Source organism: Staurois parvus, unplaced genomic scaffold (assembly GCF_062004578.1).
Source record: "Staurois parvus isolate SC_StPar_1 unplaced genomic scaffold, SC_StPar_1.0 ptg001437l, whole genome shotgun sequence".
Taxonomy (NCBI): domain Eukaryota; kingdom Metazoa; phylum Chordata; class Amphibia; order Anura; family Ranidae; genus Staurois; species Staurois parvus.
This window is the reverse complement of record NW_028319233.1, coordinates 309389-321605: the sequence shown is the minus strand read 5'-3', so window position 1 is coordinate 321605 and position 12217 is coordinate 309389. Positions and strand designations below refer to the sequence as shown.

The 12217-nt window shown below is 45.4% G+C and overlaps 1 protein-coding gene across 1 annotated transcript in view; it reads left to right on the top strand.

The window, feature by feature from the left end:
- Positions 1–3986: 3986 nt before the first annotated feature.
- ADAM33 (ADAM metallopeptidase domain 33) overlaps positions 3987–12217 on the top strand; it is a 66179-nt gene continuing 57948 nt past the window's right edge. Inside the window, exon 1 of the mRNA XM_089662199.1 lies at positions 3987–4138. Within this exon, the coding sequence (XP_089518325.1) occupies positions 4075–4138 (64 nt within the window). The 5' untranslated portion in view covers positions 3987–4074. The remainder of the gene's footprint in view (positions 4139–12217) is intronic.

Below are 12217 nucleotides of genomic sequence, written 5' to 3'. Positions count from 1 at the left end.
AATCGGCCGATTATTCTTAGGTCTGAGTCTCAGACGAAAAATCGGTCAATTTTAGACCCATGTATGCCTAACTGTCATTGACCTAAGAATAATCAGCCGATTTTCGCTCTGTTAGTGGGGTCAATGGCACCGGCTGATTTTCATGGTTCCTCCCCTTTTCCGTGATCGGGCATGTTGGAAAATTCATGAAAAACGACCTCAACGATTTTCAGCTCAATGATGGTCAAATTGTACGATCGTTTTTCCGAAAAGAATATGCGCATGTGCCGTGACCTGGAAGGAACAGAAGTTTCGCCTGTTATATGGGATGAACTTTATGACTCGGTCGGTCGATTTTCGAAATCAATGATGGCGCTGTCAGATTACCGAGCGAACGACGTTTCCGATTCTCGGAAGAAAAATTGTTCGGAATTCGAACCATGTATGGCCTGCATTACTGACAAATAGCAGTATATACCACACGCCTGGACCGCGACTTCATTGCCGCGTCCATTTAATTATTTGTTTCCCTTTGTGGATCGACTTTAACCACTTCCAGTCCGGACACTTTCACACTTCCAGTCCGGACACTTTCCCCCCCTTCCTGTCTGGACACTTTCACCCCCTTCCAGTCCGGACACTTTCCCCCCCTTCCAGTCCGGACACTTTCCCCCCCTTCCAGTCCGGACACTTTCACCCCCTTCCAGTCCGGACACTTTCACCCCCTTCCAGTCCGGACACTTTTACCCCCTTCCAGTCCGGACACTTTCCCTCCCTTCCAGTCGGACACTTTCCCCCCCTTCCAGTCCGGACACTTTCACCCCCTTCCAGTCCGGACACTTTCCCCCCCTTCCAGTCCGGACACTTTCCCCCCCTTCCAGTCCGGACACTTTCACCCCCTTCCAGTCCGGACACTTTCACCCCCTTCCAGTCCGGACACTTTTACCCCCTTCCAGTCCGGACACTTTCCCTCCCTTCCAGTCGGACACTTTCCCCCCCTTCCAGTCCGGACACTTTCACCCCCTTCCAGTCCGGACACTTTCCCCCCCTTCCAGTCCGGACACTTTCCCCCCCTTCCAGTCCGGACACTTTTACCCCCTTCCAGTCCGGACACTTTCACCCCCTTCCAGTCCGGACACTTTTACCCCCTTCCAGTCCGGACACTTTACCCCCCTTCCTGTCGGACACTTTTCCCCCCTTCCAGTCCGGACACTTTCACCCCCTTCCAGTCCGGACACTTTCCCCCCTTCCAGTCCGGACACTTTCCCCCCCTTCCAGTCCGGACACTTTTACCCCCTTCCAGTCCGGACACTTTTACCCCCTTCCAGTCCGGACACTTTTACCCCCTTCCAGTCCGGACACTTTACCCCCCTTCCAGTCGGACACTTTCCCCCCCTTCCAGTCCGGACACTTTCCCCCCCTTCCAGTCCGGACACTTTCCCCCCTTCCTGTCCGGACACTTTCCCCCCCTTCCAGTCCGGACACTTTCCCCCCCTTCCAGTCCGGACACTTTCACCCCCTTCCTGTCCGGACACTTTCACCCCCTTCCAGTCCGGACACTTTCACCCCCTTCCTGTCCGGACACTTTCCCCCCCTTCCAGTCCGGACACTTTCCCCCCCTTCCTGTCCGGACACTTTCACCCCCTTCCAGTCCGGACACTTTCACCCCCTTCCAGTCCGGACACTTTCACCCCCTTCCAGTCCGGACACTTTTACCCCCTTCCAGTCCGGACACTTTACCCCCCTTCCAGTCGGACACTTTCCCCCCCTTCCAGTCTGGACACTTTCACCCCCTTCCAGTCCGGACACTTTCCCCCCCTTCCAGTCCGGACACTTTTACCCCCTTCCAGTCCGGACACTTTACCCCCCTTCCAGTCCGGACACTTTACCCCCCTTCCAGTCGGACACTTTCCCCCCCTTCCAGTCCGGACACTTTCACCCCCTTCCAGTCCGGACACTTTCCCCCCCTTCCAGTCCGGACACTTTCCCCCCCTTCCAGTCCGGACACTTTCACCCCCTTCCAGTCCGGACACTTTTACCCCCTTCCAGTCCGGACACTTTTACCCCCTTCCAGTCCGGACACTTTACCCCCCTTCCAGTCGGACACTTTCCCCCCCTTCCAGTCCGGACACTTTCACCCCCTTCCAGTCCGGACACTTTCCCCCCCTTCCAGTCCGGACACTTTCCCCCCCTTCCAGTCCGGACACTTTTACCCCCTTCCAGTCCGGACACTTTACCCCCCTTCCAGTCGGACACTTTCCCCCCCTTCCAGTCCGGACACTTTCCCCCCCTTCCAGTCCGGACACTTTCCCCCCTTCCTGTCCGGACACTTTCCCCCCCTTCCAGTCCGGACACTTTCCCCCCCTTCCAGTCCGGACACTTTCACCCCCTTCCAGTCCGGACACTTTCCCCCCTTTCCAGTCCGGACACTTTCCCCCCCTTCCAGTCCGGACACTTTTACCCCCTTCCAGTCCGGACACTTTACCCCCCTTCCAGTCGGACACTTTCCCCCCCTTCCAGTCCGGACACTTTCCCCCCCTTCCAGTCCGGACACTTTCCCCCCTTCCTGTCCGGACACTTTCCCCCCCTTCCAGTCCGGACACTTTCACCCCCTTCCTGTCCAGGCCAATTTTCAGCTTTCAGCGCTGTCACACTTTGAATGACATTTGCGCGATCATGCAACACTGTACCCATATGAAATTTTTAGCATTTTTTTGAGACAGATAAAACTTTATTTTGGTGGTATTTATTCATCGCTGGGATTTTTTTTTTTTTGCTATATAAATGAAAATGTCCAAAAATTTTGAAAAAAAGTGTTTTTCTTAGAAAATTTTGCAAACAAATAATATTTCATCATAAATCTTGGCCAAAATGTATTCCGTTATCTTTTTAGTGAAAAAAAAAATAACCCAAATTAGTTTGTAACCAAAAATTAAATTTTTTTGAAAAATTTTTTTACATTTTTATTTTTATTTTTTATATTATTATTTATGGTTTGGGTTTTTTTTTACATACTGTCATCCTAGCAGTACAGTGTCACCATGGTTGTGGGGGGTGAAGAAGATTTTTTTTTTTTTTTTTTTTTTACACTGATTGCTGTTACACCTATAAAGGCTGTAAAATCAATAATTTCTCCTTCTCTCTGGCTGCATTCCTGCAGCCATTGAGAAATACTGTATGAGCTGTGATTGGTCCCAGCTTGTCACATAGTACAAGTCTGTTGTGAATAGCCCTGTACCATGTGACCTCTGTGATCATTCACAGATTTCACACGTAGTACGCAATGATGTCAGAAGTGACATCTTGCTTACTACTCTGTATGTGATCACTGATTGGCCAATCAGTGATCACATGATCGGCACCTCACACAGAGGTCCTGTGCGACGATCGGCGTTTCACTGTGTCCGGAGGACACGGCGGGCACCGGATCGCGGTGCTGCGCGCTCCCAGGGAGCGCGCACAGCTTGAAAATGCGGGTGCCGTTTATGAATGGCAACCCGCCCCTGGACTGCCACCGCCCGGCCGTTTATATACAGCGACCAGACGGGAAGTGGTTAAGGTCTTCTTATGCCGTATTTCCTGAGCGTTTTCGCTGTTTTCGGCATACCAGCAATAGGGAATTGACATTTTCAGTACGGCGTGCGATATGAGGTCATGTGACCACCTTCACTCATGCGACAATCCTTCGCGAATTGCGCCCGTACGTTTACTATCACAACTATAACTGGAAAACATTTGGACAGATAGAGTCGAAAGGTGTCGCAAAAAAAAAAAAATTTGCCCCGGGTGACAAATACGCTCGTTACGCCACTGAAAACAAAAATTATTTGCATCGATGTGGATGAATTCACGGATGGAAGCAGCCTCGGGATTGGCCGTCCCCCCAAGACAAGGTTCGGAGTAGTTTTACCGCCCCGGGGGGGCGAGCGGTGAGTATCTGGTCACTGCGTGTCTGAGCCTGTCACCTCCTCTAACAGCTCAGAAATCTCTGTAGTCAGGAAGTCCGTTCCCGTCTGCTGGACGCATCGCACGGCTCTTCCATGCCCGGTCCTCCTCTTCACCCCACAGCTGGACCGCTGACCTATTCTCGAGAACATGAGAGATCTTCTGCGTGCCGTCATCCTCATCCTTCTGCAGCAGCAGCTCTCCAGGAGCGAAGGTGAGTGACACCATGAACACCTTACATTGGGTGACCACGTGTGTGTGTGTAGCCGCACACCTGTGTCAGCTCTTGCTTGTTTTCTCAGCTCTACGTTCCCTATGCAGTGCTGAGCCGTAATGGAAACCCACGAGACATCACAACTGCCATTGACGACCGATGTTTCCAAAAAAATGACAGTTGCCTAGCTGTTGCAGACCTGGGAAAAGTGCACAGACGACGCTTTCTTCCTTTAGTCCCCGGTCACACCTGCTGCGACTCGATAGTTTCCAATCGCATGACAAGTCACACCCAATTGTGGACGCGGTCAAAGCGGCGTGACTTCCAACTCCATCGCAGTCGCACCGAGTTCCTCACGCACTACTTTTGTGCAAGTTCAAGTGTGCCTTGCCTAGGCACCTGTGCATGAAGTCGCACAGACGTCACGCCTGAAGTCGCACTGACGTCCGACCACGCGGTTTCAAGTGGAAGTCGCGCGATTTCAAAATCACATGACAAGTCGCACCCTATTGTGGACGCAGCCATAGCGGCGCGACTTCCGACTCCATCGCAGTCGCACTGAGTACTTCACGCACTACTTTTTTGCAAGTTCAAGTACGCCTTGCCTAGGCACCTGTGCATGAAGTCGCACAGACATCTTGTGGTTTCAAGTGAAAGTCGCGCGATTTCAAAGTCGGATTTGGTGTGACCGAAGACTCAGGATTGGTTCATACCTACAGGTGTGACGCGTGCGTTTTCATCGCGTTCCCACACTTCGCATGTATTTATTTCAACGGGGCTGCCTAATGGGGGCCATAGACGGGTTGAAAATCGGCTGATTTTTCAGCGGAAAAAAACAAATTGGCCAATTTTCGCACCGTTAGTGGGTTAATTGGTCGGCTGTTTTTCGGGATCTTTGTACATTTTTTCTATCGGCATGTTGGAAAATTTGCGGCCGATTTTGATGATCAGCCGATTTTCCCGGCAATGATGGGCAAATCGGCCGATTGTTTTACTGATAAAAAAATCTGCGCATGAGCCGTGACCCGGAAGAAGAAGAAGAAGAAGAAGAAGTAAAAGAAGAAGTAAAAAAAAAAAGAAGAAAAAGAAAAATAAGAATTCCAGTCCGCTATTATATTTTACATGAAAGTCTTGCGGTTGCAACAATGTATCTATTTGTATCCATTTGTATCCGAATAAAAACATCTGTATCTGAAATGGATGCAAATGGATACATTGTTGCAACCGCAAGACTTTCATGTAAAATATAATAGCGGCGCTCTCTGCAAGGGACAGAATTATGGGGTTAAATGCTGGACATAGACGGGCCGAAAATCGGCCGATTTTTTGACCGTTGGTGGTAACGTCGGCCGATCAAACAACCGATTTTTCATTTTTTTTAAAAAAACGGCCGGTTTTCGACCCGTCTATGGGCTACATTACTCATCAGAAACACGGAAATCCGTGAGGTTAGGATTGTGCTGGGAACAGTAATGTGAGCGTTTACGTTTAGAAGACGAAAAAGAAGAAGAAAAAGAAGTAATGTGAACGTTTACGTGCATGCCGTGGCACCATGCAGTTCGGCGTGGCGCATTTTTTTTCAATGAATGGGCCGCCCTATGCATAATACATAAGAAAGCGCTGAAACGCACGCACCTGCCGTGAACCAAGCCTGCTCTTTTCCAAAAGACTACCTCCCCCAAACCACAACTAAGGGCACTGCCGCAAATCTGCTGAACGGCGCAGTGTCTCTGCGACAGCACATTCACAGCATTGCGTTGCAGCAACACGTACTACATGCATTGGTGCAACACGGTGCAATTCATTCTGAATGTCCCCCCTGACCCCCAACTGAGCGTCATATACTGCAGTGCAGCGTGCGGCTCTAACACTGCATACGTCGCAGTTCGCGGCCACAAATGGCGACACCTTTTATGCCGCACTCAGTGGCCCATTCAAATGAATTAGACACCCCAATGCAGGCCATACATGGTTCGAATTCCGAATGATTTTTCATCCGAAAATCGGGAACGTCGTTCGCGCGGTAATCCGATGGCGCCATCAATGATTTTGAAAATCGGCCAACCGAGTCATAAAGTTCCCCCCATATAACAGGTGAAACTTCTGTTCCTTCCAGGTCACGGCTCATGGCGCGTATTCTTTACGGAAAAACGATCGTACGATTTGACCATCATTGAGTGAAACATCGGTCGTTTTTCATGAATTTTCCAACATGACCGATCACCGAAAAGGGGAGGAGCCACGAAAATCGGCCGGTGCCATTGACCCCACTAACAGATCGAAAATTGGTCGATTAATCTTAGGTCGGATTTTCGGATGAAAAATCGGTCGAATTGTGACCCGTGTATGGCCGGCCTAATGCTCCAATGCATGTTAGTGCACAGCATAGTGCGTGTCAATGCACGTGCATCAGCGCGCCGCAGCACTGTGATTGGACCCCCGTGCTCCTTCCTGAATCTAGGACTAGGCATCTGCAGAACGAAAACATTTGTTTTGTTTCGTCTTGTTTCGATTCTTTAACTTAAATCATTTTGTTTTGTTACATTTGTTTAATCCGTTTTCGGAATTCGTTCCGTTTATTCGTTTTTGAATTTGATTCCAATTCATAAAATTCGAATTGGCATTTGAATTTATTCTATTCGAAATTTGAATGTCAGAAAACGGTTCTATTCTTTTCTGTATTATAGTCTATTCTATTCTATTCTCCTATTTTCTATTCTAATCTATTCTAATTCAAATTTCAGAAGACGGTTCTATTTTATTTTATTGTGTTGAAATCTATTCTATTGATTTTTCTATTCTATCCTATCCTATTCTCTTCTCTTCTATTCTAATTTATTCTATTTGGATTCGAATGTATTTTATTCAAAATTTAACATTTTTGAAGACAGTTATTTTCTACTTTATTCTATTCTATTTTATTCTAATCTATTCTAATTCAAATTTATTCTATTCCAAATTTTAATTTCGGAAAAAGGGTATATTTTTATTCTATTCTATTCTTTTCTATTCTATTTTTTTTTTATTCTATTTGTTCTATTCCATTCTCCTATTTTCTATTCTTTTCTATTTCTATTTTTTTCTATTCTATTCTAATCTGTTAAAATTCAAATTTATTCTACTCGAAATTCGAATTTCAGAAGACGGTTCTATTCTATTTTATTCTATTCTATTGAATTCTATTCTACTGTTTTTTCTATTATATCCTATTCTTTTCTCTTCTATTCTAATTTATTCTGTTTGGGTTCGAATGTATTTTATTCAAAATGTGAATTTCTGAAGACAGATATATTCTACTTTATTCTATTCTATTGTTTTTTTTTCTATTCTATTTCATTCTAATATATTTTAATTCAAATATATTGTATTAAAAATTTGAATTTCAGAAGATGGCTATATTTTTATTCTATTCTATTCTTTTCTATTCTATTCTATTTTTTAATATTCTGTTATATTCTATTCTCCTATTTTCTATTCTTTTCTATTAATATTTTTTTCTATTCTATTCTAATCTGTTCAAATTTGGATTGTTATATTCTTTCCATTTTATTCTATTCTATATAATTTTATTCTATTGGTTTTTCTATTCTATCCTATTCTTTTCTCTTTTATTCTATTGGAATTCTAATGTATTTTATTCAGAATTCGAATTTCTGAATACAGTTATATTATACTTTATTCTATTCATTAGGTTTTTTTCCTATTCTATTCTATTTCATTCTAATCTATACTAATTCTAATTTATTCTATTTGAATTTGAATGTATTTTATTTGAAATTTGAATTTCTGAAGACAGTTATATTCTACTTTATTCTATTCTATTCTAATTCAAATTTATTCCATTCGAAATTTCAATTTCAAAAGATGGTTATATTTTTTTTCTATTCTATTTTTTTTATTCTGTTTTATTCTATTTTATTCTCCTATTTTTGTATTTATATTTTTTCTATTCTATTCTAATCTATTGAAATTTATTCTATTCGAAATTTGCATTTCTGAAGACAGTTATATTCTTTTTTATTTTATTCTTTTCTTTTCTATTCTGTTGTTATGCTATTCTATTCTTTTATGTTCTATTTTATTCTTTTTTTAATTTGATTCAAATTTGAGTCGAATTCGATTCAAATTCAAGTTGAATTCAATTCGAATTGAAGACAGTTATATTCTATTTTATTTTATTATTTTCTATTCTATTGCTATGCTATTCTATTCTTTTATGCTCTACTCTATTTTTTTAATTTGATTCAAATTTGAGTCGAATTCAATTCAAATTCAAGTCGAATTCAATTAGAATTCCGTCCAAATTTTGTTTAGTTATTTCAGATTCGTCACTATTGTAATTCGGAAATTTGGATACATCCGAAATTCTGAATAACGAAAAATCAGTCCGAATTTGAATCAAATTTGAGTCGAATTCGCTTCGCTAGAAAAATCGCGTTCGTTAAGACATTCACATTCAGATCCGACTTCAGGTACGACTTCACTTCCCAAATCGCACCTGAAATCGCGGCGGTGTGACCGGGGGGCTAAGAAACTTTCTTTGATTTTATAATCGTTAGCGGGGTTCAAATTGACATTTTTTTTTTTGACCACAGAGACAAAATTCGAAGGAAAGTTTTTCTCGGACCGACTAATTTCTAACAGCGTTCATGGTTTTTATTCGGAGAAGTCCGTTTTCTCCAAAACCAAAACAAAATTTTGAACGACTTTCGGCCAACGTTCGTCAAGCCATCGAACGTACTGAGGACTTTTCTACACATTTTTATTCCAATCTCTACTGGTCGGGGGCGGACTGACCATTAAGAAACTCGGGCGCTGCCCGAGGGCCCGGGGTCAGTAGGGGGCCCCATGAGATGCCCCTGGTACCTTTTTCATAGGCTTTTTTGAGTTTGGGCAAGGACACAGGGGCCCCATGATCCCCTATTGCCCGGGGGCCCCATGATCCCCTATTGCCCGGGGGCCCCATGTTCCCCTATTGCCCGGGGGCCCCATGAGTTGTCAGTCTGCCCCTGCTACTGGTGTATAACCAGCTCAGAGAGGGTGTTTGTGTGTTTTCATTTATTCTTCATTTTTTGCGTTTGTGTTTTATGCTTTTGGTGTTGTTGATCGTTACTTGTTTCTTTATTTGAGAAACACTCAAAAAAAGTCTTTGACCCTTTTGAGAAAACGCGCACATTGGCAGATGTCTGGGAGTACCACCAGTACCACGCTGTGAGAATGCGCATAAAAATGCGCGCTGTCCCGACATGCGCAGAAACGCACTGTGCTTTAGCAGACACGCAGCAGCTACAGTGCTTAATGTGCGCGTTTTCAGTGCCATGCGACTTTGCAAAAGAGTTTAGAGACTTATTTTGCGCATTTCTCACGCGTAAGGTGACCCACTGAAATGAATGGGTTGCCCTGTACACGATGTGCAGGAACATGCAGAAATGGCATGGAAACACGTGTGCTCCATCACAACTGCATGGTGTGAATCAGGGGCGGACTGACAACTCATGGGGCCCCCGGGAAATAGGAGATTGTGCTGTTCCCCTCATATTTGTTATTTAACTGTGCATTGTATCACCAATTCTTATTTCACCATGTTTGTTTCTATGTCTTGATCTGTTGCTGCCATCTGCTGGCCAGAATTTGCATGCTGCATGCCTCTGTTATAGCTAGTAAGTTTTTCCTCTGCTGGGCGTGGTTTTAGGCAAGCCTTGGTCCTGGTCACTTCCTGCAGCCATTTTATCTGCTATATAGCTGTGTGACAGGACATTCAATACCCTGGGCTTGTGAAGGCATCAGTTTTTGACCAGCAGTTAGCCTCAGGACAGCATCAATACCTCTACTACCTTACAGTATTGTATCACTGTTTGTCGCTGTATTTTGGACCAAATAAACCCACGCTGATTTCATTCTCATGTATACGTTTGGATCCATCTAACCTGAGCATCTGCCGGTCCGGTCTGCTCCACTGCCTGGATACGAAGGTAGGAAGTTACACAGCTATTGTCAGTTATACCTTCATTCGCCTTCATGTGGGGACAGAACAGTCAAAAACTGCCTTAAAGTCCATACCCCGCTACAGATTCCCTCAGAGTCCAGTACCACACTCAGGAATCTCCCTAGCAACAGGCCCACTTGCAGCAAATCTGCCCGGCTACAGTGCATGTTCCACAAGCCTATGCGGAAGCACTGCACATACGCAGTATCTATACTCTCGCCTGGAAGTCCTCCAAGCCATTCCTAAAGTCCTATATTAACTTTTGCTCGCATAATAGAAGTACTGTTTATGCACGTTCCTTACACTGCCGTGGCCGCCGCAAAACCCCGCAATTCATTCTAAATATCTTAGAAATTTTGTCAAGGTGCCCTATCGGAGCAGTACTGCGATTTTCAGCCCCCAATTCAAAAGTTCATTTTCTTAAAGAGACAGCGCACCTTAAGTCAAAATGGCCGAAAAGGACTTTGCACAGTTCCCCAGTGATGAAATAAAGCAAATGCAACCTGATACTGATCATCATGAAGGGCAGGGAACAGAATCCACACTTCCAGCAGAACAAGTCGTGCGACCAAGACGCTCTCTCAAACCGACGGTAAAGGTCACTGAAAATTATCACACCACGAAAGATGAGCTATGTGATAACCTGGAGGAGCAATGGGAACGAGTTTCCTCCCTCATGTCCGGACTTAAATCCTCCTCAGGTGATGCCACAAGCTTACAAGTTGCCATCGGGCGGCTGGACACAGCTCAAGAAAGATACAAGAGACTGTCCACAAGGTATATAACCTTTCTAAAAGACTCTAATATCGATGAAGCCCTATCAGAACTGAGCAAGGCAGAATCAATAGCCAGACAAAGAGACGTCATGGTGCTGGATGTTAAAGGTAAAGCGGAACTCCGTATCTCTCATTTGCAAGAAACTAGATCACACAGATCAAATTCATCTAAACATTCCTCTCGGTCATACAAATCATCGTGCTCAAGAAGCTCAGCCTTGAGCGACAGATTACTAGAGGCCCGCATAAACGCAGAGCAATCCAAAGCGAGACGCTCCTTCACAGAAAAGGAAGCTCTTGCAAGAGCAGAGGCAGAGGCCAAGAGGGCAGAAGCAGAGGCAGAGGCCAAGAGGGCAGAAGCAGAGGCAGAGGTCAAGAGGGCAGAAGCAGAGGCAGAGGCCAAGAGGGCACAGGCAGAAGCAGAGGCCAAGAGGGCAGAAGCGGAAGCAGAGGCTCGAATAAAGATTTTCGAATCAGAGATGCAGGGGGAAATTGCATTAGCTAAAGTAAGATTACTCGAGCAAGCATTGAGCCAAGGTCTTGATCCAGTCTGCTCGCTACCACAGGAGATAGATGATCCAGTTGATCGCACCAGTGACTATGTACTGAATCAGTTATCTGCGCCACCCCCAGTTTGTAGTACCGTCCAAGCCGACAACACTGAAACCTCCAAGTCAGCTCTACCTGCGGTACCAGTGCCACCCACAGCACCCGAGCAACCTAATAACCGTTACCCGGATGTGCCCTCTCAAAGACGGTTGTTACAGAAAGATCGCTATCAGGCGTTTTCTGGCCTACCTCCACAGCTCAAGCAGCAGTCATCACAATATACAGAGGCTAAACGAAAGCTTAACCCTGCAGCTACATCATTCTACCCGGAAGCATCTCACCCTTTCACGCCAGGCAGCCCATACGCCCCAGGGGCATCACAAGTCGTCATGGCAACAAGCAGTGAGAAATCAGATATGTCTGAGTTTGCCAGGTTTATGGTGAGCAGAGAGCTAATCAACACCAGTCTCTCAAAATTTGATGACCGTGCAGAGAGCTACAGAGCTTGGAAGGCAACCTTCAAGGCCGCCATCGCTAACCTCAACCTAACCGCAGAGCAGGAGTTTGACCTCTTGATCAAATGGCTGGGCCCAGGCTCCACAAATCGCGTCAAGAGCCTCAGAACTGTCTACATGGGACAAGCAGAAGCAGGTCTCGCTGCCGCCTGGCAGAGACTTGAACGTACCTTCGGCAGTGCAGAAGCAATAGAGAAGGCCCTATTCAAGAGACTGCAGAACGTTCCAAGGATCAATCTCAAGGATGTCCAGA